The sequence below is a fragment of the Manis pentadactyla genome, chromosome 16, assembly GCF_030020395.1.
Source record: "Manis pentadactyla isolate mManPen7 chromosome 16, mManPen7.hap1, whole genome shotgun sequence".
NCBI lineage: Eukaryota > Metazoa > Chordata > Mammalia > Pholidota > Manidae > Manis > Manis pentadactyla.
Window position 1 is genome coordinate 14,394,882 of NC_080034.1, and position 27,189 is coordinate 14,422,070.

Sequence of the window (27,189 nt, forward strand, 5' to 3'; positions counted from 1 at the left end):
AGTGGCCCCTATCCTCTGAGAAATTAGAAGCAGCTCACCATTTAGTACAAGAACAGCTCCAATTAGGACATTTAGAACCCTCTGTATCTCCATGGAATACGCCCATATTTATAATCAGAAAAAAGTCAGGATCATGGAGATTGCTTCATGACTTGAGAGCAGTAAATGCTCAAATGAGGCTATTTGGACCTGTCCAGCGAGGACTGCCGCTTCTCTCTGCTCTACCCAAAGAATGGAAAGTAATCATAATAGACATCAAAGATTGTTTCTTCTCCATACACCTAAACACCAAAGATAGAGAAAGGTTTGCTTTCACCCTGCCAGCTATTAATCATGAGCAACCAGATGCCAGATTTCAGTGGAAAGTCCCCCCTCAAGGGATGGCAAATAGCCCCACCATATGTCAACTGTATGTTCAGCAAGCGCTAGCACCAATTCGCAAAAACTACCCCAAACTAAAAATTATTCACTATATGGATGATATCCTTCTCTGCTCCCCACAATCAGCAGAGGTAGAAGAGGCCTATGTAAAGCTCACTAAATCCCTAGAATCATGGGGACTGAATATTGCCAGTGAGAAAGTCCAGAAATCTAGTATTAGCAAATTCCTAGGAACCACTATTTCCAAAGATGTTATTTACCCCCAAAAGCTTGAGATAAGACATGATCAACTGCAAACTTTGAATGATTTCCAGAAACTCCTAGGAGACATTAATTGGTTGCGGCCATTTTTAAAGATACCTACCACTGACTTGAAACCACTGTTTAAAATCCTAGAAGGAGACTCACAACTAACATCTCCGCGCTCCCTTACACCTGAGGCAGTGCAGGCCATCCACAAGGTAGAACAGGCCTTAATGACAGCACAATTGAATAGGATACAATTAAATGAACCCTTTGAGTTATGCATCCTCCCTACTCCGGGACTGCCAACTGCAGTCTTGTGGCAACGAGGGCCACTGATCTGGATCCATCCCCAAGCCTCTCAGGCTAGAACGATAGAATACTACCCAGCTGCCATAGCCAATCTCGCTCTGAGGGGAGTAAAAACCTCATTAACACATTTTGGGAAAGCTCCAGCAACAATCATAACCCCTTACAATATGGAGCAGATACAAATATTATGTGCTATGAATGATGATTGGGCCATACTTGCTTATAGCTTCCCGGGAACCTTTGATAATCATTTCCCAAAACATCCCCTCATCAATTTTGCTAAAAATCATCCCCTAGTGTTCCCTCGGATCACTAGCCTAACCCCGTTGCCACATGGAGAAACAGTCTACACAGATGGATCCAAGACTGGTACGGGTGCCTATGTCCATAACGGCAAAATTGTAACAAAAAATTATACGCCCAATACTCCACAAATAGTAGAATGCCACATCGTTTTAGAGGTTCTACAAACCTTCCCTGGACCCTTGAATGTTGTGTCAGATTCTTGTTATGTAGTTAATGCAGTCAAATCTCTGGAAGTGGCCGGGCTAATCAAAGCATCCAGCACAGTAGCCACTCTGTTCAAGCAGCTACAATCAGAATTACTTAATAGACAATCACCCTTATATATAACCCACATCAGAGCACACTCAGGCCTTCCCGGGCCTATGGCCCGCGGCAACCAGCTAGCAGACCTCGCGACTAGGAGTATAGCTTTCCCTCTGCTAGACCCTGTCGCCACAGCTTCAAAATTCCACTCACAATTTCATGTCACTGCTGAAACACTGCGCAAGCGGTTTAGTATAACCAGAGCCAAAGCTAGGAACATTGTTCTTAGCTGCCAACACTGCTGCAGTTTTCTTCCCACACCTCATGTTGGGATCAATCCTAGAGGTATTAAGCCTTTACAGGTTTGGCAAATGGATGTAACACATATTTCTTCCTTTGGGAAGCTGAAATATGTACATGTATCTGTGGATACTTGTTCGGGAGTCATCTTTGCCTCCCCATTGTCTGGAGAGAAAGTTTCCCATGTCATTCACCACTGTCTTGAGGCTTGGAGCGCATGGGGGTTACCCCAAATCCTCAAAACAGACAATGGTCCCGCCTATACTTCTGCCAAATTTGCTCAATTTTGTCATCACATGGGAATTAAACATATCACTGGTCTTCCTTACAACCCACAGGGTCAAGGGATTGTGGAGCGCGCGAACCGCACTCTCAAATCCTATCTAATTAAACAAAAAGGGGGAATTGAGGACATACCCCCCACACCCAAAACAGCTATAGCCCTAGCACTTTTCACTCTCAATTTTTTGAACCTGGACGCTCAAGGCCATACAGCGGCGGACCGCCATAATCAGTGGCCAAAAGCCCCACAAGAACTGGTAAAATGGAAGGATGTACTATCTAACCAATGGAAAGGCCCGGATCCAATTATAATTAGATCCAGGGGAGCTGTATGTGTTTTCCCCCAGGGTGAAGAAAACCCCTTCTGGATCCCAGAGCGCCTGACAAGGAAGGTCCTGGACAAAGGAGATGACCACTCTGTGCCTACTGATCCTGCTCTCATCACTGGGAACCCCGATTCAGGGAGTACTGAGATGGGGAATATTGTCTGCCTTTCCTAAGCCTATGCCAGTCCGCTTCAATGCAGCAGTTTTTCCACGTTTTTTCACTACCAACTCTAGCATAAACCTGCCATACCTAGCAAAAGATACTATAATGGCTCCATTGGGAGAAAACCGGTCCTTTGTAACCACTGGATCACTATGCTTCACCACTCAAAATCTAACTAACTGTATTTCCCTGAAAGTGCGCAAGTATGGGTGGTTCAGCGAGGTCAACCAGTGGGCGATAAATAGCTCAAATAGAAACTACACAATCCTAGGAGCAATCCGTCAAGTCATCTGGATCAATGGCACATTTATAGACCCTCTTAATACTAGTGCTTCTACCACCAGTCCCCTACAACCTAAGTATGCCCCTCACTGTTTGGGTGACTATGAGGGAGAGTTATGGCCCTGGACAGATTGCCAGTCCCATAAAGCAACCTGGGCAAATGCAGAACAGACATATACCATCTCCCCGGATATGCATGCCCCAGGGCCCTTAGGGCCTAGCAAGCCTAATAATCACAACATGAAACAGGGAGACTACCTGCAAGAGATGGATATGAATCCTTTTCACAAATGGATGCTATGTGGAGTTAATGGTTCATGTACTGACCTTTCCCCGTTCACCGCCCTTCTTGGGGGAATAATCGGTGGTATAAGTAATGTGTCCTGCCAGTTCAATCAGTCCAAAATTTCTGTAAAGAATGACCCCGACGCCTTCATCTGTACAACAGTAAATGAAGTACAAATTTCTACAACTTTTCCACCTACTCCAGTATGCGTCCACCCCCCATTTCTGTTTATTTTGTCCAATAGTAGTTTTGACCTCTGCACCAATGATACCTGTTTCTTATCGCAATGCTGGGATGCGCTTAACTTCACCAATGCCTTAATAGCCCGCATTCCTCGTTGGGTCCCCGTCCCAGTAGACGCACCTAACACCATGACCCTGTTTCGGGAGAAACGTGACTTCGGTGCTACAGCCGCTATAGTGCTTCTAATCTCCATATCCGCAGTTGCAGCCACCGCAGCTGGCATAGCTTTAGACACCTCTATCAAATCAGCTACAGAACTCAATAACCTTGCGGAATCAGTATCCTCTGCCCTTGACCATCAATCCACGCTTGATGGTAAGCTGAAAGGAGGAATAATGGTCCTCAATCAGCGAGTTGACCTTGTAGAGGAACAAATAGATGTGCTGTGGCAATTAGCCCAATTAGGTTGTGAGCAGAAATTCCGTGCTCTCTGCATTACTAGCATACAATATGCAAATTTCACGCGAGCAGCTAATCTGTCCCGAGGCCTATCTCAGTATCTTTCAGGAAACTGGTCCCAAGATTTTGAAGGAGCGTTGGAGGAGCTGCGGCGAGAGATAATCCACATCAATTCCACGAGAATAGATATCTCCGTGGCAGAAGGACTGTCTTCCTGGTTCCACAGAGCTCTCTCCCACGTCAAGGAGTGGGCGGGCATAGCTGGGATAAGTGTATTCATGCTTGGAGGTCTCATGCTCCTACTCTGGTTGTTATGCAAGCTCAAAGCCCAACAACGGCGAGATAAGGTGGTAATTGCTCAAGCCTTGATGGCAGTAGAAATGGGCGCCTCTCCCCAAGTATGGCTTAACATGCTCAAGAAAGAAGCACAGCTTTAGCTTAGGTAGCCCTCGCACCCTGAGCCCTTGTGGCATTGCACCAGGTTTGGGTACCTATTCGCTTACCCGAAGCTTCACATACGAAACTCGGTGCAAGAGGGTCATTGCACAGGCCCAGACCCTTTGTACCGGGCGGTCCGTCAGCTAGAGGGTGCGAGGCACTGCACTGCAGGAGGTCATGGGCCCCTCTGTGAGACATGCCTGATTGCATAAGGGTCAGTGTCCGCATACCCTTCTCCACTAATTGGACACTAAAGTTTCTGGAGATTAGGCCTCTATCTCCACCTCAGCTGACAAGTTCCGCCCTGAGTTTCAACAAAACAAAAAAGGGGGAGATGTTGGTAGCCATACCCGCCGCACCCAAAAATGGCGCCCGGCTTAAGAGAAAGTTGTAGGTAAAACAAAGACTACTTCTGGATAATCCCGCCACTAGAAAGTCCCGTACTTCCTGGCCGCATACCACATGCTAATTAGACCTTCACCTGCTAACCAATCGGCGTATCGTAGCAGCTATGCTAATGAAGCATCACAGGCAGCGCGCAATCAGCTTGGAGCATGAGAACTATATAGCTAGCCCAGTCTTTCCCTTTGGGTTCTTCCCCTGATGATTGTATCACAAAAGAGCTGAAGATTAAAGCTTTCTGCAGAAGAATCCTGCTGTTGTTGCGTGCTGTTCTTGCCGGCGAGGACGGGGCGCGCGACAGTACAACATGATGGTGTTAGGAAGGAAGGGACTCGGCCCGGTGTTGCAGGGAAGTCAGATATAGTGAGACAAGAAACCAAGTCAAGAAAGCAAAGTAAGTTTTAATGCACCCTGCACAGAGCAGCAGAGCGGGCCTGCCTGAGATGAGACAGGCAGGCGTGGGTGCTCATTCTGAGGCTTCTTTTATGTGGTTTTCGCAGGGCAGAGAGGTCCTTGATTGACAGCTGTCAGCTCTCTAGGCTTGTTTTGATTGGTGGAATGAGGACAGGGGCTGTGCTGTGCCTGTGCTTCTGATGTTTCTTATCTGGGGGAACCCTGGACATTTCCTGAGTAACTCTGGGACCCTGTGGCTTCATCTGATTACCTCTCTGAGTCATTTCTGGCTCTCTGACTCTATCGGATCAACTCCCTGAATCATCTTTGAGGGCTTGGTGTAAAAACATTATGAAAAGAGTACCATGTCAAGTTTATTAACACATCTGTTATTTAACAGTTATTTATTGTGTGTGCATGTGGTGAGAACACTTATGATCTACTTTCTCAACAAACTTCAAGTATACAATAAAGTATTATTAACTATAATCATGCTGTAATTTAGACCTCCATAACCACCCATCTTATAACTCAAAGTTTGACTAGCATCTCCCCATTTCTCCCACCACCCCTGCCAGTCCCTGACAACAACCATTCCATTACTCTGCTTCTATCAGTTTGACATTTGGGGATTCCAAATATAAGTGAGATTCTATGTATATGTCTGGAAAACACTTTTATAAGGACACATGTGAAGGCAAAATCCCTAAGAGGACAAAAGATAGATGTGAGAACATAAATACTACAAACTTCTCTACACATACACACACACATACAAAAGCCTCACCGTAAACAAAGTGAAATGGCAGATATTAAACTGTGAAATTATTTGCAATATATGACAAGTAACTGATACACTTACTATATTAAAAGGTCTTTCAAATAAATGGTAAAAAGGGTGAATAGAGAAAATCAGTACAAAATAAGCAAAAGGAAAAATCACAACAAAGAATTTATTAAAAGGTTATATCCCAATTTAAAATAGCAAAAAAAAAACCATTTTACTTATTTCATTTAAAAATGAAACATGATATACTGTATTGTGTATTTGAAACCACCATCAGATTGTATATCAATGACACTTTAAAAAATGAAACAATGATCTCTTGTGTTACAATGATTGTGAAGAAGCAGATGTTTCAGTGTGGGGGGTGGAGACATAATTGTGCAAAATATCTATGACATTTGGTGCACTTCAAAGCATCCATATCTTTCACCCTAGTAGTCTCACTGCTAGAATTTATACTGAGAAAATAATTAGAAATGTATAAGGATATACAGACAATGATATTCATTCTAGTATTATTTCTAAGAGCAAAAAAGTAGAAATAAGTCAATTGTCCACTAATTGAAGGTTAGTTAAATATAAAAGAATGTTATACCATCACTTAAAAATAGTTAATGCCATGAGAAAAGAGTTAATGGTATTTATGAATTTCAAACTTTTGGTGTAATACTATATATTCTATAGTTTAATGCAGGATTCTATTTTTGTTTAAAAGAAAATACAACTAAGCATAGGAAAATATACTGTCTTCCCTGGAGTGGTGATATTGTAGAAGGTTTATTTTTTCCGCTCTGTGCTTGTTTTTTTTTTTTTTCCTTAAAAATTGACATGCATTATGTTGAAAAAAGTTACTTTAAAAATGTTCTTCTTTTATCTATTTCTTACAATTTTTAATATGAATCATTTTTCCCTTTCTTCAAGGCTGTATTTTTACTCTTCAAGTTCGCACTGAGAAGGATGGCCATTTCAGAAGCCTGGGGCACCCTGAGGGCCACCCCACTGCTGGGCGCAGCATTGGCCAGTGCGATGTTTCTCCTTGTAGTTTAATGAAATGTCGCAATGGTGGGACTTGCACAGTGAGTGGAGCTACTGTTCGGTAAGTATGATTTTGTTAGGAGAGATAGTAGCAGGTTACTTGCATTCTAACTGGTATTCCACTCTCACAAACTGGGAAGACAGACTGATGATCACATTTAAAATATTTCTACGTAGACTTGTTAGATGTCCTGTTGTATGTAGGCTTGTAGACAGACAAATAAAGGCAACTGAAAGAGGCTCAGCATAGCATTTATGCCATCTTCTCAATTCCTTTAAGCAATGGAAATGAACCACTACTTCTCATTCCAGGCACCACGGAAAACATGTCTGAGGTTCATGGTACTGAGACAAGCCATGGTGATCGTACTAGGGCTTACTAAGGATTTGCTTTCACATTTAGGTTCGAGTCTCTTCTCAAAGGGCCCTCTCTCAGTGGGCCTAGCAATGCTGTGTGATACATTTCTGAACTACTTTGGTATGAGATCAAATGTGAACCTGTTGAGTGGGAAGAAAAGTCACTTCTAATGACACGTAATGTCTAAACTCATCCCTATAGCCTGCAAGGCCCTCCATGACCAGCCCCTGCCACCTCTTAGACCTTTTCTCTGCCTCTGCCACTGCCTGTCAGAGCTCTGGGAATAGGCTCTTAGGCCTTTTCTCTTATTCCACACTATGTTCAAGTCCAGTTAGCCTCCTTCTGTCCTTTGAACACACCAAGTTCAGTTCTGCTATGTGTGTCTTCTGCCTGGGGGACCCTTGCCACCAGCCTCCATTTGGCTGCCTCCATCCTATCAATGGCTCACCAACTCAGAGGCGTGCTCCTTTCATTAACCCAAAACTATCCCTCCCTCTAATCATTCTCTATGACATATTTTACTTTCTCCATAATACATCATTCTCTTATTTTGTTTTTTCTTGTTTATATATTAGTTATTATTTTTCCCTCACAATAGGCCTGCTCTCTTGTGCTACCATTGTATCTCTCATACCTAGAATAGTGCCAAGTGCCCAGCATAGAATATGCATTCATTAAGTATTTGTTGGGTTAATGGATCACTGAATAGATGTGTGATGAAAAAGTAGAAGGACTCTTTATGCTGAAGTTTCTAAGCAGAAGTACCAATGTGAGACAAGCCAGATGTCCCTATGGTCATGGAGATGGAGCAAATTGACTAATGGAATATTTTATGCATTAGCTGTGAGAAAGGGCTATGACAGGAGGAATGGAAGGATGAGAAACTTACAGGGTAGATAATGGATTTTATTTACTTCAAGAAAGACACGCAAACAGTTCCTGGGCAGGAAATAGCCATGGAAAAGACAGATATTCTCAAGTCACCTTGACATCCCTTTGCAGAATATTAGGGAATCACAAGGAAGACAGTTTTAAAATCCAAGCACATTATAAAGGGCCTGGTTTGAAGAAATAGCCATAGAAAAGGAAAGGAAAGAATTAATTTAGAAGATACTGCAGAGAAGTAGTATTTTGTGAACTACTGAGTATGAGATTGTCAGATGACCATCAGTGATGAGTCAAGTCTCAATTAATCCAACTATGAAAAGGCTTGATGTGCTCCATATTACAGGCAATATGCCAAATAGTAAGTTAATAGTGTTAGCTGAATATTAGGAAATTTTTTAAGAAAACATGTAATTTGACCAAGCCCATGAAAGTGCTAAGGACAACACCTGAGCCTTGGGATGCTACCATCACAGGGCAATATTTCCGGGGAATTACCTTAACCATTATGATTTATCCTTATTTCTTTACAATTTTTAAGTTTGCTTTACACTTCCGTATTCTAAGTGCTCTAAGCTTAAGTATTCAGAAGCACGCATTTACCTCACTTTATCTAAAGAAATGTGGACATTCTCCAGGAGACCTACTCAGTATTTGTGTTACTTTTAATGTGATAATAATGAAGACTGGGGAGGGGACGTAAGAAAGCACATGAAGTTAAAGGTGCAAGGAAGAAATCTATCCCAGATCTTCATTGTTCCTTGAGGAACAAAGGGCCTGTTTCAAGAGTCACAAATGCTTACCTTGGAATATATAGTGCCAGGGATGGCTAGACAGAACTATTAGCAGATTATTTTGCTTAATAAAAAAAATTTTTTTGAATTGTGATAAAGTAATGCCTTACAACTGTACAGCACTTGTGGCTAACAAAGAATTTTTTGCATATATTATTCCCACCACTCCTAATTAAAACTTCCTAAATTAGTCAAGGCAGGTATCCTAGTCCCAATTTAATGGGTGGGAAACTAAGCCCCAGAAATTGTGAAAGAGTCAAGAGCACGTACCATCATCTTGTACATAAGAAAGCAGGACCCAAACCCAAATCTTCCAGTTCCTTGGTCAGTATTCTGTCCCGGACCTAAATAATAAGAAATGAATTTAAAAGCAGCTAATTATTTAGAAAAGAGAAGTAGCTCTTGTGACTATTATAGAATGATTTATTAGACGTATAGCTTCCTGAGCTTAACAAAGGTGACTTTCATGATAGTAAATTACACCTCAACAAAGCTGTTTAAAAATATTAAGGTTTCCCCTCATAGACATTCAGCTCCAGTAGCAGCAGAAGTTTAAGGAGAATTTTATTCTTTTGACATTTTGCAATTCTGCTTAAATCTCAGATTGAAGCAATCCCCTTTTAACGAGAATCCCCCTTTTAAAGTGAAAAGATGCATTCTTCTTAATAGACTTTTCAATAGTGTGTAAGAAGTTTTCCTGTCTTTCTCCTCAGCCCAGGCTCTCAGTTTGATATGGCTCAACACTTTCATTTTTCACCAGAAGCAGAGTAATATTTAGTTGAATTTATAGGTAACATTAAAGACAGAGCAAGGCTGAAGTCTAGTCTCCTCCTGAAAAATAACACACATGCTACAATAGTTTTTAAATGTTCAAGAGGCCAAGTCCCAACACAGAAGCATAAATTCCAGTGTTTGCAAATCAGTTTTCTCGCCTCCCAGCTGGGGGCTGGAGGTGTGGTTTGGGAAGCACAGCAGAATCTTACCAAGGAAGGAGGGAGGCAGGCATAGGCTGGGACTGTCCGTGCGCTCTGCTCCTGGGAACTGCTCGAGGCCTTGCTTTCCGTTCCAAGTACGTGAGCATGCACAGATCCAGCTGTGTTCTAATGTAATTTCTCAACTGAGAGTATACTAAAAAGGCAGAGTTCACAGGTCTTTAAGCTCCTGGGATGCGCCCTGGCGCAGTACAAACAGTAACCATTCCTGCAGTGAGTCAGCAGCCGAGGTTAAAAAAAAGTCTGCTTAGTGCTAATTTGCCCCTAGAGGTACATGTGTTTCGTACATGTTTTTAAGCAGATTGTACTTCATTTAAGTTGCGCTTTGCTTGACCTTTGTTAGAAACAAGACAACAGGCCCGAAATGGAGCGGCTTATGCTGAGCACATCACCAGACCGAGGCTTCCCTTTAGTTTCCGCTCTTCCAGAAACGGAATCTTAGGCCAGGCGGTCAGGGGCTGCCCGGTGAGCACGGGTTTGGCAATCTGCCTGGCCCCTAAAGGCAGGTAACCCTGCCGTAACCAACCTCCTGTTTCAAAGACCAGCTTCCTCGTTCGCAGCCCCTTCTGCTGTAGGCTTTGGTTTTGTGCAGCTCTCAGAGCTCCTGTCCATCAGCTAGATTGGATGCTGCTGATTCAACTGGTTTTCACTCAAGTGAACTCTTAAAATTTTTAATAAGCTTTAGTTTCTTTTAACACACTCTTATCCTGACTGTGACGGAGGGTGATATGCAGATGTGTTCCTTTAAGAAAAGCACAGTGGAGGAAAACCAAAACTCACAAAAACAAGTTAGATGCAAAAATGAGCAGCACAGACAAAATAAGTAAATAGGAGCTCAGAGAATGTGGATGTAAAAGGAGAAATGCATCGGCAAAGCTGAAGAATGTTTATACAATGGAGGATTAGGCAGCAATAAAAAAAAAAGAATCTTTATATGTTGCTATGGAGCAATCCTCGGGATATATTAAGTGAAAAAAGTAGTGTAATGAACATGAAAGAAAAGGGCATGATAGAGATAGGTAAATATAAATACATACACAGATATACAAAACACATATATACATATTGCTCATGTTTTTCTAAGAAAAAAAGCAAGGGAAGATTACAGAAAAAAAATATAAATGATTACCTATAGGGTGAGGAAGAGAAGAAGAAGAAATGACAGGGCTGAAAGTTAGACTTTTAAAAATACAATTTACTTTATAGTTTTTTTATCTGGAACTAGGTAAATGTTTCACCTGGTAAATCAAACAAGAAAAAGTGATTCTTAAACACTGAAGTGAAATAAGAAAATAAATGAATCCAACTGTATTTCAAGTTGGTGGCATACCAACTAGAGATTTAATTCACTTGATTTTAAAAAGCATTTTGGCTATACAGTGATTTATATCCTAAGGACAAAATGAACCATAAAGACATCCTAAATTGCAGCCTATGGTCTCGATGTTAGTGGGATCATTGGTATAGTCATTTTAAAACTACAGATAAAAATTACATAATGAGTAATTATATGACTATTTCTCATTTAAAAGTAAGATCTTAGCATAAAGATATATAAACATAAAATCGAGTAAAAATCTTATCATCTTTAATTTGGACTAGAAATGACATATAAGTTCATGACAAAATTTTCTTTTTCTAAAAACTTATTTCCCAGCTATGCCCACTAAAGAAGTCTAGAAATAATAATAACCCAGTAGCCATGAATAGCTCTAGTGCCAAAATCATCATCTCCAAATATCATTTGGCAAATTGGACATTCAACACGAAGGAAATGTATGATATGGGTCTGAATATCTTTTTTTCATTTTTTAACTGAACTATAGGTGATACACAATATTATATTGGTTTCAGATATACAGCACAATGATCAACAATATATTACCAAATGTATATAATTTTGTTTGTACCTCTTTATATCCCTTCCCCATTCCTACATTCTCTTCCCCCATGGCAATCACTAGTCTGTTCTCTCTGTTTATGAGTCTATTTGTTTTGTTTGATTCCATATATAAGTGAAATCACATGGTATCAGTCTTTGTCTTATTTCATTTAGTATAATACCCTCTAGGTCGATCTATATTGCTACAAATGGCAAGATTTCATTCTTTTTTATGGCTGAGTAATACTCCATTGTATATATGTACTATGTCTTCTTTATCCATTCATTGACCTACAGATGGACATTTAGGTTGCTTCTGTATCTTGGCTATTGTAAATAATGCTGAAATAAACACAGGGGTGCATATATATCTTTTTGAATCAGTAATTTTGTTTTCTTTGTGTAAATTCCCAGAAGTGAAATTGCTGGGTCCTATGGTATTTATATTTTTAGTTGTTTTGAGGAACCTCCATACTGCTTTCCACAGTGGCTGCACCAATTTACATTCCCAGCAACAGTGCACAAGGATTCCCTCTTCTCTACATCTTCATCAACACTTGTTATTTATTCATGTTTTTTTCTTATATTAGCCACTCTGACAGGTGTGAGGTGATATATCATTGGGGTTTTGATTTACATGTCCCTGATTAGTAATGTGAGCATCTTTTCATGTGTCTGTTGGTCTCTGTATGCCTCCTTTGGAAAAATGTCTATTCAGGTCATTTTTTAACTCGTTGTTTTTCTGGTATTGAGTCATGTGAGTTATTTATATATTTTATATTTTTAGCCCCTTGTCAGATACATCATTCACATATATGCCCCCGTTGCCTTTTTGTCGGTGGTGTCCTTTGGTGTGTAGAACCTTTTTAGTTTGATGTAGTCCTACTTGTTTATTTTTGCTTTTGTTTCCCTTGCCTGAAGAGACATATCCAGAAAAAAAATACTAATGATGATGCTTTTCTACTGGGAGTTTTATGGCTTCAGGTCTTATATTTTGGTCTTTAATGCATTTAGAGTTTATTTTGTATGTGGTATAAGATGGTGATCCAATTTCATTCTTTGCATGTACCTACCACCCACTTTTCCTGGCACAATATTGAAGAGACTGTCTTTTCCCCATTGTATATTCTTGCCTTCTTTGTCATAGATTAATTGACGATATAAGTTTGGGTTTATTTCTGGGCTATTTGTTCCAGTGACTTATGCATTTGTTTTTGTGCCAGCATCATACTGTTTTGATCACTATGGCTTTATACAGTAGGTTGAAATTAGGAAGCGTGATACTTCCAGCTTTGTTCTTATTTCTCAAAATTGATTTGGCTATTCAGGGTCTTCCATGATGCCATACAAATTTTAAGATCACTTGCTCTAGTTCAGTGAAAAATATTATTGGTATTTTGATAGGGATTTCATGAATCTAGAGATTGCTCTGGGTAGGATGAGCCTGGATGTCTTTTTGTGCCCAAAAGCAAGAGAGTTATCAAAGACTGTGAGGGTTATTTTAAGAGAAGACAGGAACCAACTCCCACTCACCAAAGATAGAAAAATTTCAGAATCACAGAGAATAATGTCTGGATTAATGGATTTAAACATACCAATATATAAACACACAGATGTAACAATCACCGCCTCCCAACCAGGGAGGCAGGCAATACACCTTTGTCACCTATGGTTGCTAGTGCACCACTCATTATTCTGAAATTGGATAAAGTGAAAGATGAATGTGTTTAACCTACTTTCCTATAAATGGTATTTTCAACTATGGTAGCCAGACTCCAGTGGCCCCTAGTGATTCTTACCTTCTAGTAGACACATCCCCTCCCACACTGAATAGGGCTGAACTGTGTGAATGATAGGATAGGCTGGAAATGACAGTTAATGTCTTCCAAAGCTAGGTCAGAAGTCATTGCCACTTCTGCCTACCTTAAATTATTAAATTTAAGGATTAAATGGGCCTATCCACTGAACATTTTTAATAAATCAGACTGTATTTTATATAGTCCCTCTGGCAGTTACATAAAGGCTGAATTTACAGGTAGCTGGCCTAAAAGCAGAGGAAACTATTCTGAGTCCATAATAATAATAATAAATGTTTATTATTGCTTTAAGCCATTAAGGTCTGTGGTAATTTATTATGAAGCAATAGATAGCTAATACTAAATAATATGAACTAGCCAGATAATTGATGAGAAGTAGTTCTTAATAGAACTGAGCTAATAAGAGCAGCATAAATAATAGAAATGAGAAACATCACCATTTTGTAACCACCAAAGAAATAATGGCTGCTTGAATCATTTAGTCAAAGGTTGATGGGAAACTGTATAATGGTTGCAGCAAGCTGACACTACTCAAGCCAACTGATCAATCATAACATAGTTAAATACGGAACAGACAGCATATGCCTTCTAGTGTCATGTGGTTAAAACTACACAGTACCTCCTATAATGCGTTAAAACACCTGAACATGGATCTAATCAAGCATCCATATTTACAAGTTTATGAAAAATATGGGCAATAGAGGAAACAAGTTAAATGACAGCCAAATCCACAGTACAGGAAATTCCACTGAAAAAATGACACAAAAATAGCACAGACAGAAACAAACACAGGGAGAATTTTTATCCTGGTAACAAGTCATAAGACCTATACCATACAGATGCATTTGTAGAACCTGTTTGAATCCTGATGAACGCTTAAAAAGTAAACTTTTGTAGACGATCATAATTAACACAGCAATTATATAATAATAAATTAATGCTAATTTTGTGGGGTTTGATAATGGTATTGTGGTTGTGATTTTAAAAGTTTCTCATCTGTTAGTGATATATACTGAATACAGATAAAATAGAATTTTTTTATTTTAGTGGAGAAAGAAAGAAAGCTAAAGAGCTGAAAACTTATCATTTGAAGCTGGGCAATGGGTTCAAGTGCTTCATTGATAACTGGTTTTTTTCTACTTCGGTATGCATTTGAATTAAAAGCGATAGTACATATAATATGTATTTTATCTAATTTATAAAATTCACAAAATACAAAATGAAAAGAATATACAAATGACCCCAACAGTTACAGATAACTACTTTCAAAATTTGGGGATATTTCATTCCCGTCTTTCCTCACCTTCAGTTCTTAGCTGCCAAAACAGTGTAAATCCACTATTTGATGCCACCTGTGGAAAATGTATTTGAAGGACGTAAATTCTTAAGTTCGTACTTTCTGTCCCTTTATTTTTTAAGTAGCTAGAAAATAAGTAAGAATTCAAAATAGATTTTCTCAAGCCTCCGATGTCAGTTGCTTTCTACTAGACCCTTGAGCTCTGCATAAACTGTGAAAGTCCAAAGACCTTTCCAAGATGAATGCAGATTCCAGGAGGAAGGTGTATGCTCCCAAAGCCTTCTCTGGTTCCACCCACAGGGACTCTACTCCTTACTATGTATGTCTAAAAGTGACAATCAACTTCTTTGGTTTCTACCAAATTAACAAAGCCGTTCACACTTTGAGATAGATCAGGGGGAGAAGATGCACGCAGATATGGAAGGGAAAGGTTTATGCCATGGGCCCCTAAACAAATTTCAACCTGTGTTTTAGCCATCCCACCTCCACAGCAAATACCTGGCTGCTCTACCCCATTTCTTTGTCTTCTTGTCATTGCTTCATTTTGCTCCAACTGACTCTCTAGGTTAGAACAAACCAAATTTCCCTCCTAACCCCAGGCAGGGCAGTTTAGCTATCTTCTTTTTGTAGCCCAGGCTCACACTTATATCAAATGAACTAGAGTCCACCATCTACTCTAACCAGCTCATCTAAATTGTTTCCCAAAGTCAATTCCTCTCTAAGAGGAACTGAGTCCAACTGTTAGCATAATACAATGTCAGGCCCTTACACCTGGAGAACAGAACCATTAGGACTGTAGTCCACAGACAACTGCCAGAATTTTAATTAGTATTTAAAGAGTAATTCATGTCATCATTCTCACAGTCTGTGAGTATCAAGGAAGTGGAGTGATCACAGCAACCCTGCCTTGTAAGCATGTTGAGTCTTGACATGCCATCACATTCCCACGTAGAGTGAGGGTCATTTGTTTTAGTGCTTGCCTGTATATTTTTCAAAGGCTCAAATTTTGATCATGTCATTGGATATCCAGTAAATTTTAGCAGGCAATTGATACCCACCATATCACACTTACCTTAGTCTCCCAGCTTATTACTCAACGGAAATAAATCATAAAGGAAAGCACATTGACATGAATCAAGCCATCCTATACAACAGATATTCTAAGGTGAGAAAGTTTGTTGTCTCTCTTTCCCTTTAAATAGTGGAAAAATAGGTTATATAGACAGAAATGGAGTCCTTCAGGCCATATGGTCACCTACTGCTAAATAACATGCATTTATTCATATGACTTTATTATCACATCCCATAGATTTCATTTTAAGTACGGTACCTGTGATTTTGCTTATGCATGGAAAACCCACAGATCTCTAGCCGTAACGTTTTTGCAGATCCAGCTCAAGGGAAATGGTCTCTAGGAACTTTCTGCTCTCATCTCACGATGATGACCTTAATACTTCACCTTCATCAGCCTCTATATATATAAAGGAACCTTTCTTGTCCAAAGCAGTAAGAATTTAAATGATAGGTACACTGAAACAAAGTACGTTAAGCAAGGGTTATGTTTTTCTAAGTCTCAGTGTCTCAACTGCACAGTAAGGACTAATAATTACATTTACCCCATAGGGTTAATATGGGAATTCTGTGAGTTGCTACATATAAAGTACTTAAAACAGTGCCTGACACTAAGGTAAGGCCCTAGTAAACTTTGAATAGCGTGTTTTATGGACATGTATTTCACACAAATACTTCGTTATAAATAAGTTCTCACAAAGTCCTTGGGAGGCAAAATGACGTTTTCTGTTTCGTATTCACTCTGTTAAACTGGTGTGGTGCACCATACTTCCACTTTGGTGAATATTTAGTAAGCAAGTGAATGATATTTAAGTGATCTTAGACAAAGAACATTAAATCTATTATCTCATTAGAACATTAAATCTATTATCTCATTATGAGTTTTTATAAGTCAGTGGTCATCCTAAACTTCAGAAGTCTTAGAATTGCCAAATTACAAGAAAATTAAATGTTCATGTTGAATATCTATTACAAGAAAAAACCAATCTACAGATGTTTCTGAGTTATAAAATTAATAATAAAAACCAATTTATCTGCAATTGAAAATTTTTAATGTCTCATCTAAATGCACAGATGTAAAATATTTGTATCAGTGAAATACTCCAATATGCAACTCGGTTGCCATCATGACCAGCTGTTACTCATGTCTCTGAAGTGCCTAACATTTTCTTTTGTGTAACAGCCATGTCACTAGATACTTAGAGGGAAAAAAAGCCCTTTTATCACCTGCTCTTACCTCCAACTCTGTGTTGCTAAAAGTAGATTTTTATATCTTCTTATTAAGCCATATTCTTCTCCAAATGTTCCTCTCCCCAATAATGGCACAAAATCCCTTCAGTCATTTAATCCTGAAACTCCAAAGACTGAGAGATGTAAAATGGCAGTTAAAGTGTGGACTCTCTCACCTATTACTAGCCATGTAATTGGCTTAACTTTCATGTTCTCAAGTTCCTCCTCTGCAAAATGAGGATGCTAATAGTACCGTCCTAATAGGACTGTAGGGAGTATTAAATGAGTCATACATTTAAAGTACTTAGAAGAGTGCCTGGCACATGAGAAGCCTCAGTAAATGTTTGCTGTTGTTATAAACATCCTTACAGATGCTCTCCATCTTCAACTTGCCGTCCTCAGAGTCATTTCTCTGCTCAGGCCTATCCACTTCCTTATTCCAGTCATGACTCATTCATTCACTTATTTATTTATTTATTCACTGGATGTTCAAAGAAAAATTACAGTATGCCAGGAACTGTTTCAGTCCCTGAGACCACAGTAGGGAGCAAAACAAGACCTGATTTCTGTTCCCATGGAATTAATGATCTAGTGTAGAGTTCAGCAAACTAGTCTCTGGGTCTACCACCTGTTTCTGTAAATAAAGTTTTATTGGGATACAGTACAGCCACATCCATTCGCTTGTGGATTCTCTGGGGCTGCTTACATTCGGCAGAGTCGAACTGTTGCAAAAGAGTCTGTATGGCCATAAAGCAAACTATACACTGCCAACGTCTGTCATCCCCTGTTCTGGATCCCACTAAGGTTCAACTTTCATCTCTAAGAGAGCTTACCGTTACACCAGAGGGTCATCATATTCGTACCAGGTTAATATTCTTAAAATATGCCTCATCATTCATGTTCTTTCCCACACACGTGTCACTTAAAAGTTGAAGTATTTCAAGTTACATATGTGGTTAAAAGAAGAAATATTAATTAATTCAAGGGTTAGAAAAATATCACCTAAAGTGGTGAATAACAAAGATTTGAGACTTTTTATTACCTACATTTCACAGGGTGCTAAAGAAGACAGGGAAGGAACAAAAAAAGCAAAACCATTCTGATGAAGATCTTTCTTAAAATATAATGTAAGAAAGCAGTATATGGTGTTCAAAAGTAATTTTTTAAATCTTTATAAACATAGAGCTAACTGCTTTAGACCTAAAAACTCTTAAGAACCATATCAGAATTGATTTTAAGATTTTTTCAAATGAGTTTATAACATCTGTATTATATTATGCTTAGAGATTTAAGCTATATTTAATATAAAAAGTATTTTACCATTGTCGTATCTATAAGGCAGTGATATTTTCTTAGTTTTGTTTTTCATAAGAATAAGCCACTAGATGGTGCAATCATCATAAAAAAGTAATAAAATTCGTTTTAGATTTATATAACGTTGTTTTCCTATACTTTTATTTTTTATGAAATTGGTAAGACAGCCTAGTTTTTATATAAAAGGTGTTTACATGTTTACACTCTTTGTGATCTTCTACCAATAATCAAAATCATTACATAATTTTTATAGCAGGTTAAGTCTGTTTTGTTTTTCTCCATTTTGGGAAACCTTATACAACTTTTCAGACTTTATGCACACCTATTAGCTTAGATACAATAAGCATATATATTTTCTTTCATCACAACCCTTCTAAACACTGCATTTAATGAAATGGCAATCTTGGAAACTTTCATTTTTTACCATTTTATGTATGTGTCTATGCCTCTATCTATATGTTCCACATAGATGAGAATTTTTGTTTTCAATTCCTCCTAGAACCAAAGTCTAAGAGTGCACTGGTGGACATGTGTGGTGATGTTAATTATGTTTTCATCCCCAAATTCTTCCCCATGCTGGTTTCTGGATTCTGGGAGCATCCTCTGTGCCTTCACGGGGCTCCTCAGTGTACGCAGCCCAGAGGTTTAACCCCATACCTCCCCTCAGCCAGGCCAGAGCACTACCTTAGGTCAGGTGGGTAGTGTACCCCTTACACATCTTCTGCCCATCCCACCTGACCTAAGGTAGTGCTATGCAAGTAGTAAATATGAAAAAACAGTGAAAATAATAAATTTTGGTGTAGCATAAATTTTGTTGGACTGCCAAATAGTAAAGGAAAATATAGAAATTTGAAATGAACATTTTCTTGATAAATGTGTAGGCACACATTAAATCATTTTTATTTTAATATGTAATTATTGGGTTGATAAACAATAAAAAGTCTATAAAAAGTCCCATATTTTCAATTATAAACACACCTATTATTTCGGGAGCATTCTCATGAGTATTTTTGTTTTTCTCCATTTTGGAGAACCTTATACAAGGTGCAGTTTTTATGGAGGGCAGGTTGGAACATGTACCCAAAGCCTAGACTGAGTCATGATGATATCTCAGTTTATCCTAAGGAAACTATCATAGATGTGTATGAAGATTTAGCTATAAGAGTTTTATTGTGGTGTTAATTGTAGAAAGTAAAAAAATTAAAACCACATAAGATCTCACAGGTGACTACAGGAATTAAGTATTTTTCATCAGTTCAGTGAAATAATATTTAACCATTAAATATGACACTGTGGAAAAGAAGGTAATGGATACAGGAAGACGTTTCTAAGTATTGTTTTTTTAAGGTTATTTATAGGGAGTTCTGTTTGTGGACCTGTGGGGGATTATATATCCTAAATGATCTTCCCAAATGAAAATGTTCAAATCTGAATAAAATACAAAATGTATATTTCAGAACAGTGTTACATGAAATGAAAACAGTACATTTAGGGAGCCCAAACGAAATGAAAGCAAGACTCTAGAAACAGAGTTAAAATTGGCTTTTGCCCTGAGTTGCTGCAAAAGCCAGGAGATGGTGTGAATTTACCCTTTGAAGGCTGCACAAAGGACCCAACTTAAAGGCTAAGGACTGCCTGAGATGGGAAACCTACCAGGGGACTCCTCACAGGCCTGAGACCCCTAACAGCTATACCCTCAGGGTAGGAATCAGTGAAAAACAAATTTCGTTTTACACAAGGACAAAGCAAGGAAGTGTGCCTGTCTTGAATTTGGGACTAGTTGAAAAGATGTGAAAGAGAAAAGGGCTAAGAATAGCTACGACACTCCTGAACAGAAAGACAGAAGATCTTGCCATCTTAGGTACCTAGATACCTCTTAGCCACCTGTCATATATATGGCAGGAGAAATGAAGACCGTGAAACCAGTAAAAGGTTAGACCGAGAGACTAATGGAATGGGATCGAAGCACAGGACCATGCGTAAATGGACATTGGAAAGAGGAACCTTTCAATAGAGTGTCAGGGCTGCTGGCTATCCATAGAGAAAACTGTAACTGGATCTCTACTCCATATGAAACAAAAAATAATTTCAGATGTATGAAGGATTAAATGTAAGAGGAAAAAGCTGTAACAGTTCTAGAAGACAATGTAAATAGTATCTTTCTGAACTTGGACTAGGGAAAGATTTCTTAAGTCACAAAAAATGCAAACCATAAAAGAAAATTTAAAAGTTTTGACTACACAAAAAAATATGAACTTCTGCTTATCAAGTTTCATAGCACTGACATTCAATGCAATGGCTGCATGCATCAACAAGGGTGAATCCCAGAAACAGTCTTGAGTGAAAGGCAGCAGTTGAAGAATATATACAGTATCATTACATTTCTATGAAATTTAAAAATAGGCTAAACTAAAAGCCCTGTTTTCTTCTAGCACATTTATGATTTCAGGTCTTACAGATTTAAGTCATTAATCCATTTTGAGTTAATGTTTGTGAGTGGTGTAAAATAGGGGTCTAGTTTCTTTTGCCTGTGAAGATCCAATTTTCTCAGCATTTTCAATGTTGAAATGTGCTTAAAGGAAATAGAAAAATACATGCTAAGTGCTAAAAAAATGGTCAAACTCGCCATGGTCAGAGGGTACAAGTAATTGTGATTTTCTTTTTAATTTCAATTTTATGCAGCCCTTACCTATTGTTCTTATAAAATGATGAAAGCTGTTAATAATGTTTGTAGGAGAGTGTTCATTATCCTTACCTTCTCCTCTAGGTAGCATACAATATGTGGTACATGTTGATCCATCTAGAGCGGACTATATGAGCTGCCTTTAATCCTCAGAATGATAAATACTTCCAACCTAAAGAAAAAACAGAATTACAGATACTTCTGTTTTCTACCTGCCTTTTCTTGACTTGCTCATGTTGAAAATGTTTTTCAACACCTCCAGCAGTGTTGTTAATGTCATCGAGGTCCAGTCTTCCACTAGGTAAAGACCATTGTGATGAACGGAGAGCAAGTAAGCGTGAGCTGGGACTCATGGATGTATTTATAAATTTTCCATTATTTCTCACTCTCTTTGTAAATCCACTTAGCAGAAGTCATCCTTTTCTTGGTTCTGGATTAAAACATGGGGAGGTCTGTTGAATATTCTGCTTTGATTTAACTAATAGTCACTTTAATTCTCAAATACACTTCATTAGTTCAAAGGGTCTGCTTCGTAATACTAACAGCACTTCACTCTTCAACATGGTTGCCCTGCACCCAGCCAGGGCTGCCCCACAAATGGAGGGGCTCAGGCAGGGACGTGGTCTGCTGCCATCTTTCCCCAGGCTAGCTGCTCTGACTGCACCCCACACCACACCCTGGTATGGGCTTCCTTCACTCACACTGGTGTCTGATGGTTCTCCGGGCCTGGCAGAGATTTAAAGCTAACCCTTCCCCCAATGTGCCCTTAGTGTAGGGGTTCCAGATTTAAGGGGACACAACTCTGTTCACAGCCTTCCCCACCAGTGATGGTGTGGAGGGTTGGGGGAGAGACTGACCATGCTGTTTTGCCCAAAGAAATTATTCCTGTAAAAAAATCCCTTCCAATTCCCATATGCTGAACCTTTTTAAATCCTTCCTATGGAGTCCAGTAATCCCATAACCAGTTATTAGCTCTTCCCTTTGACAGTTTGGAACTTGGTAGTTTCAATAACAATTTGCTTTGATATCTAAAATACTTTCTATCTTGGAATTTCCATCAAAATTGCCAAAACATCAGAATGTGACACAGTGTATATCCATCTCTGCTCAAGTGCTCAAATCATTGCAACTTTCTTCTTCAACCTCCAGCTGTGACTGTCCCTCTGGGTGGAAGGGAGCCTTCTGCACGGAGACAGTCTCTACCTGTGACCCTGAATATGACCCTCCCCACCACTGCAGCAAGGGAGCAACGTGTGTCTCGCTGCCTCATGGACACACCTGTTACTGTCCTCTGGGAACCACTGGGATCTACTGCGAACAAGGTGAGGCAGAATTTCAACTCATGCTGTCCACGAATTTCACTAAGTCAGTTTCCATTTGTGAAAATAAGATCAAATATATAAAATAATAAGAGTCTATATTCTCCTCTCTGCAGTATATTTGACATATTATTTCACAGATAGGAGAGTGCTCAAAGTTCAGTAGGATAAAATAGAGCTTTATTAATTTATTAACTCTAAACACACTATTAATCTAGATGTTCTAAAGGTTTTATGCTAAAAGCAGTCCAATCAAGTGAGCTTGGGTTCATAACTCAATTCCAGAAGGCTCACCTTTGAGCTTCTCCTTTCTGTACCTTTCAGTTGATTCAAAACTCTCAGAAGTATCACAAGAGATGATAAACAGATGATAGAGAAATAGTGACAATAATGAAATTATTTCATAAAAAGAGAGTCTAGAAATTTTCATTAAAGGTACCAGCAAAAATTGTGTCACCCTCATGGGATCCTGAACACAAAGCTGACCAATGCTGTTATTAAAAAGAAAAGAGTTGGTTCCTTTTAAAAAATTATAGAAAATAATATCATAAATGCAGTTGTCTTGACAAGAAAAAGTATTATGTGGGGGTGGGACTAGAGTTTTAGCTCAATTGGAAGTTATTTTCCTATAGTAATTTCTGTAGTAAAGTTGACCTGAAGAACTATGAGCTGTATTTGTGGTGAAGTAAAAATTATAAAGGAAGAGTTTGATCAGAAATGACAAACTCTGAGACTGCAAAAGGGTCTGTTTCCTTTATCTTTGTTGACCCATTGCCTTTGCAATTTTCCAACATTACAGCTACAGTTACTAAAATGTACTTAGAAAGCAGAACTGATAGCAAGCAGACCATGAAACTAGGCATCATCGGTGTGCTTGTGTCATGCCAGTGGCTGCATTTTTCTTATTCCCCGAAAGCCTGTTCCCACTTGCAATAAAGCCAGTAGCCGTCTTGTGACATGCAATCATAATTTCTACTTTGTTGATCAAGCATGGGCACCTAGAATCAGAAGAAATGCCTAAGGTTCAAATCAGCTTTATTGTAGTTATAAACTGATACATAAATTACCAAGCAATCTGTTACCAATGTCCTCAAACTTACAAATCCCTAACTAATATGTCTCTTTTCCCCTTCTGCCAATTCTATTTCCACATTCCAAGAAACCTGAAATCTTGGAAAGGAAATTAGTTTGACTATAAATGGAAGCCCGGACTTACAGCTTTCACACCCACCTAGTTTTATGACCATCTTTATTATAAATACACCCCACCTCAAAAGAATCAAAACTCATGTTTATGATCTCTGAATGACAAGAAACCAAAATGCAATTGATTGGTAAACTTGGTGAAGCTGTGGGGGATAGGGATGGTGAAAGGGTGTCATTTGCCTCAAAATACTGCCCAGCATTAGTGTCCTTTGTTCTGTTCTCCTCTCCTTGGAGTAATGCTTGGCCATATGAATTATTCACGACCTCATTAAGATTGTTTACTCGTTGCAGACCAAGCGTTGGAAATACTGCCTTAACAAGACAGACAGGTGCCCTGCCTCCACAGAAGTTACATTTTGGAGTAGGCGGCAAATAACACATCCACCAATCAATGAGGAAAAATACAGATTGAGTCAATGCCATAAAGGAAATAAAGAAGTGGACATGAAAAGTCATTGGAAGAGTACATTTTAGTTGGGAGGTCAGGAAAGGCATTCATGAGGAGTGACATCTGAGCTGACATCTAGTGAGAATCAGCCATGTGTGAAGGCATGGCAAGGGAGGGGAGTGCAGGGGGGCCAATATACAATAGGGGCTAAGCCTAGAAACAGGAAAGTAATATTACATATTTAAAGGAGAGAAAGGCAACTAGTATTCTCAGAATAGGAGGTGGTATCTTAAGATGAATTTGGAAAGGCAAGCAAAAGCCAGACCATATAGAGCCTTGGAAAACATGGTATAGAATTTTAATATCATGCTAAGAAAACAGGAAGACTATAAATATTGTAAGCATTCATCTAAGAAGCAAAAAACCTGAGTTTAAATCCCGGTGCTTCTCATAACTAGCAATTCAGTTTCATTTAACTCTCTCTGATTCGATTTGATATTCTGTAAAATGGCAATAGTAAGTGTGCCGGCTGTTTTCCACCTGCCCTACCCTGCCCCACACCTCTCGCCCTCCCCCTGCTCTATCCTCTGGGGGCCCTCTCCACTGGAGTGCATCAGTGGACCCCCTTTCAGTCTGCTTCCAGTTAAGCTTACTCAAGAGAAGACACCAGCAGGTGATCAGAGGACAGGAGGAAAGTGAAACAGGGTATTCATTCCCCTAGATTCCTTGCCATGGGGTCATGGGGTCACCAAAATTTGCGTTTACCCAAGGACACAACCTCTGTCAGATCTGCACCTTCCCCCACTTCAGGCCTCAGAGTTGGAGCAGATCCCCACTGAGACTAACCCCAAGGTAACACCCTATCTTGTAGTCCGCCTAAACCCTGCCCACACCTTTGTAAAGGGTCCTTTCATTGCATTCTTTGCAAATTATATGAGTGTGCCATCTCATAACTGCCAGGCCGCTCACTGTGTAATAAATATGATTTTGCATACCTAAGAGAATTCATATAACATAATGTATACAAAAGTTCTTTATTAAAATTTAAAGTGCTATAAAATACACACTACTATTTTATCCCCTTATTCTTAAGATCCAGAACTCAGCCCTACACTCTTTAAAATAATTCAACTCTATGATGAATTAAATATACATTTTGCTTAGTGAACAGGGAATTACATGTCACCTTCTAGTCTAACAGCACCAATTTATACGTGAGAAACCCAGTGTTTGGAGAAATTAAATGACACACTTCAAGTCCCATCAGTCTCAAGTCTCCTCATTCACAATCCACTTAGTAGGTGCTCATTTAGTAATAAATGTAAGCACATTAGATCATCAACAAGTTCCCAAATACTATTTCCAGATCTTAGAAATACCTCAAAAAAGCCACTCCTTAAGTAAATATGGCATAGGAACTAATGATGTACAAGTAACATACTTATCAACAACTATTATACTCCAATTGTCTTAGGAAGCCTAATAAAGAGGCAATATAATCTAAAATAAATGGAAACTTGTGCAGCCTGTGGTAGACAAAAGTGGTTAATAAAACATCGTTGTCCCAGGATTTTAAGTAGTCCTAAGTATTTTAAAGCATGTGTATATATCTGAGAAGAGGATGACTGGAGGAAATTTTCTTTCCCAGCACTATAACTTCAATAGTGAAATCTGATTTTATCTGTCCCTTGCTTATAAGATGTCTGATTAATGGGAAAAAGCGATCTTTCAGGTCCCTTAGAATATCTACCTATAGCTGATAGAAAGAAAAATCCATTTAAAGGCAAGAGAAGAATTCCTGACTGACATATTTTCTTTTCACTGGGGCCCACGCCAAACGCCTTTGGAGTTCCACTGAGGCATGGTGCTGTGGTGAATAAAAGAGCAGATCACTTGAACCCAATGGATTTAAAGGTCCCAGCCATCAAAAGTGATTCAGAATACCTTAAGTCCCAAAAGTGCAGGAATCCACAATATTTGCATTGTATAAGAACTAGCTCAGATGTGTGTTTTTTAAACATCCAAGGGCCCTAAATCATCTTTAAAAATTAAATTGAAGAAGAAGGATTGCCAACAAACAGTAGCTCCTGGGGTGGATATTTCACAAGGATTATTGATCTTAATTTTAAAAGAAATCAAATCAGATTAAACTAGGGTAGAATATTTTGCAATCCCAATTAGTCGTTAAAATGTTCTATTCTAGCAGAATTATGATTGACAATTATTTTGTTACATATACATTATGTCGTTTCTTTTTCTCATTCAAATCTTGCTCATTTGCTCTTTTCTTCTATGCTATAGCTGTCTTTCCTGTTACATGATTTGCAACTACACATATAGCCTTTCCTGAATCATAAAATCTCTCAATTCTTTCCCTCTCATTATTGCCAAATTGCTTTTTTCTTGGAATTGTTTTGCACTACTAAATTCTAGCTATTGCATATCATTGACATTTAGCCAAATGAAATTCCGTAATATGTGTTTTTTACCTTTGAGACTACCACTATTGAAAATGTTTCCATATTTTTACATTTTTTCCATCCATAGTGCAATTTTCCTTCCACTCATTTCTTATTCCCTAAGGTAAAGAAACCCACGTAGATGCTGGCATCGTTAATAAAACAGGCAAATGTTCAAGCCAGAGTCTATTGATGCCAAGGATACTTTATGATCCACTTTGCCCTAATTTTCATGCAAATTAATTCAAGCTAATGGAGAAGTTCAATTCTCCAAGCCTTCCAAATACATGGGGTGCTTTCCTGCCAAGTCTTTGGTTTTCTTAATAGTAAAGAAATGGGTCCACAGAACTATAGATCATGGTTTCAGGAATCGTTACCATTTGCCTGTTTTCAGATACTCATATTTGGTGCATTTAGCCATGTGGAAACACAGCAGGTAATGCACAAGTTTTCTTCATAGAAAAAAAAAGATCAACTTTAATCTTTATTATTTCCCTACTTTCAGTCCCATTATGATTAATAAGGATGTAGCTACCTGTGTATTAGATTCTCCACTGCTACAATTTTATAATACTTATAAAAAATACTAAGGCACTTAGCTATGATTACTAGGAACACACATTTTAACTCTTTACTCTTCTTTCTGTGCTCTTCAATACAACCTACTAAATCA

The 27,189-nt window shown here is 38.8% G+C and overlaps 1 protein-coding gene across 1 annotated transcript in view; it reads left to right on the forward strand.

The window, feature by feature from the left end:
* EYS (eyes shut homolog) overlaps positions 1-27,189 on the forward strand; it is a 1,412,275-nt gene that overhangs the window by 1,357,572 nt on the left and 27,514 nt on the right. The window contains 2 exon segments of the mRNA XM_057494276.1: positions 6,708-6,882; positions 22,294-22,466. Of these exon segments, the coding sequence (XP_057350259.1) occupies positions 6,708-6,882; positions 22,294-22,466 (348 nt within the window).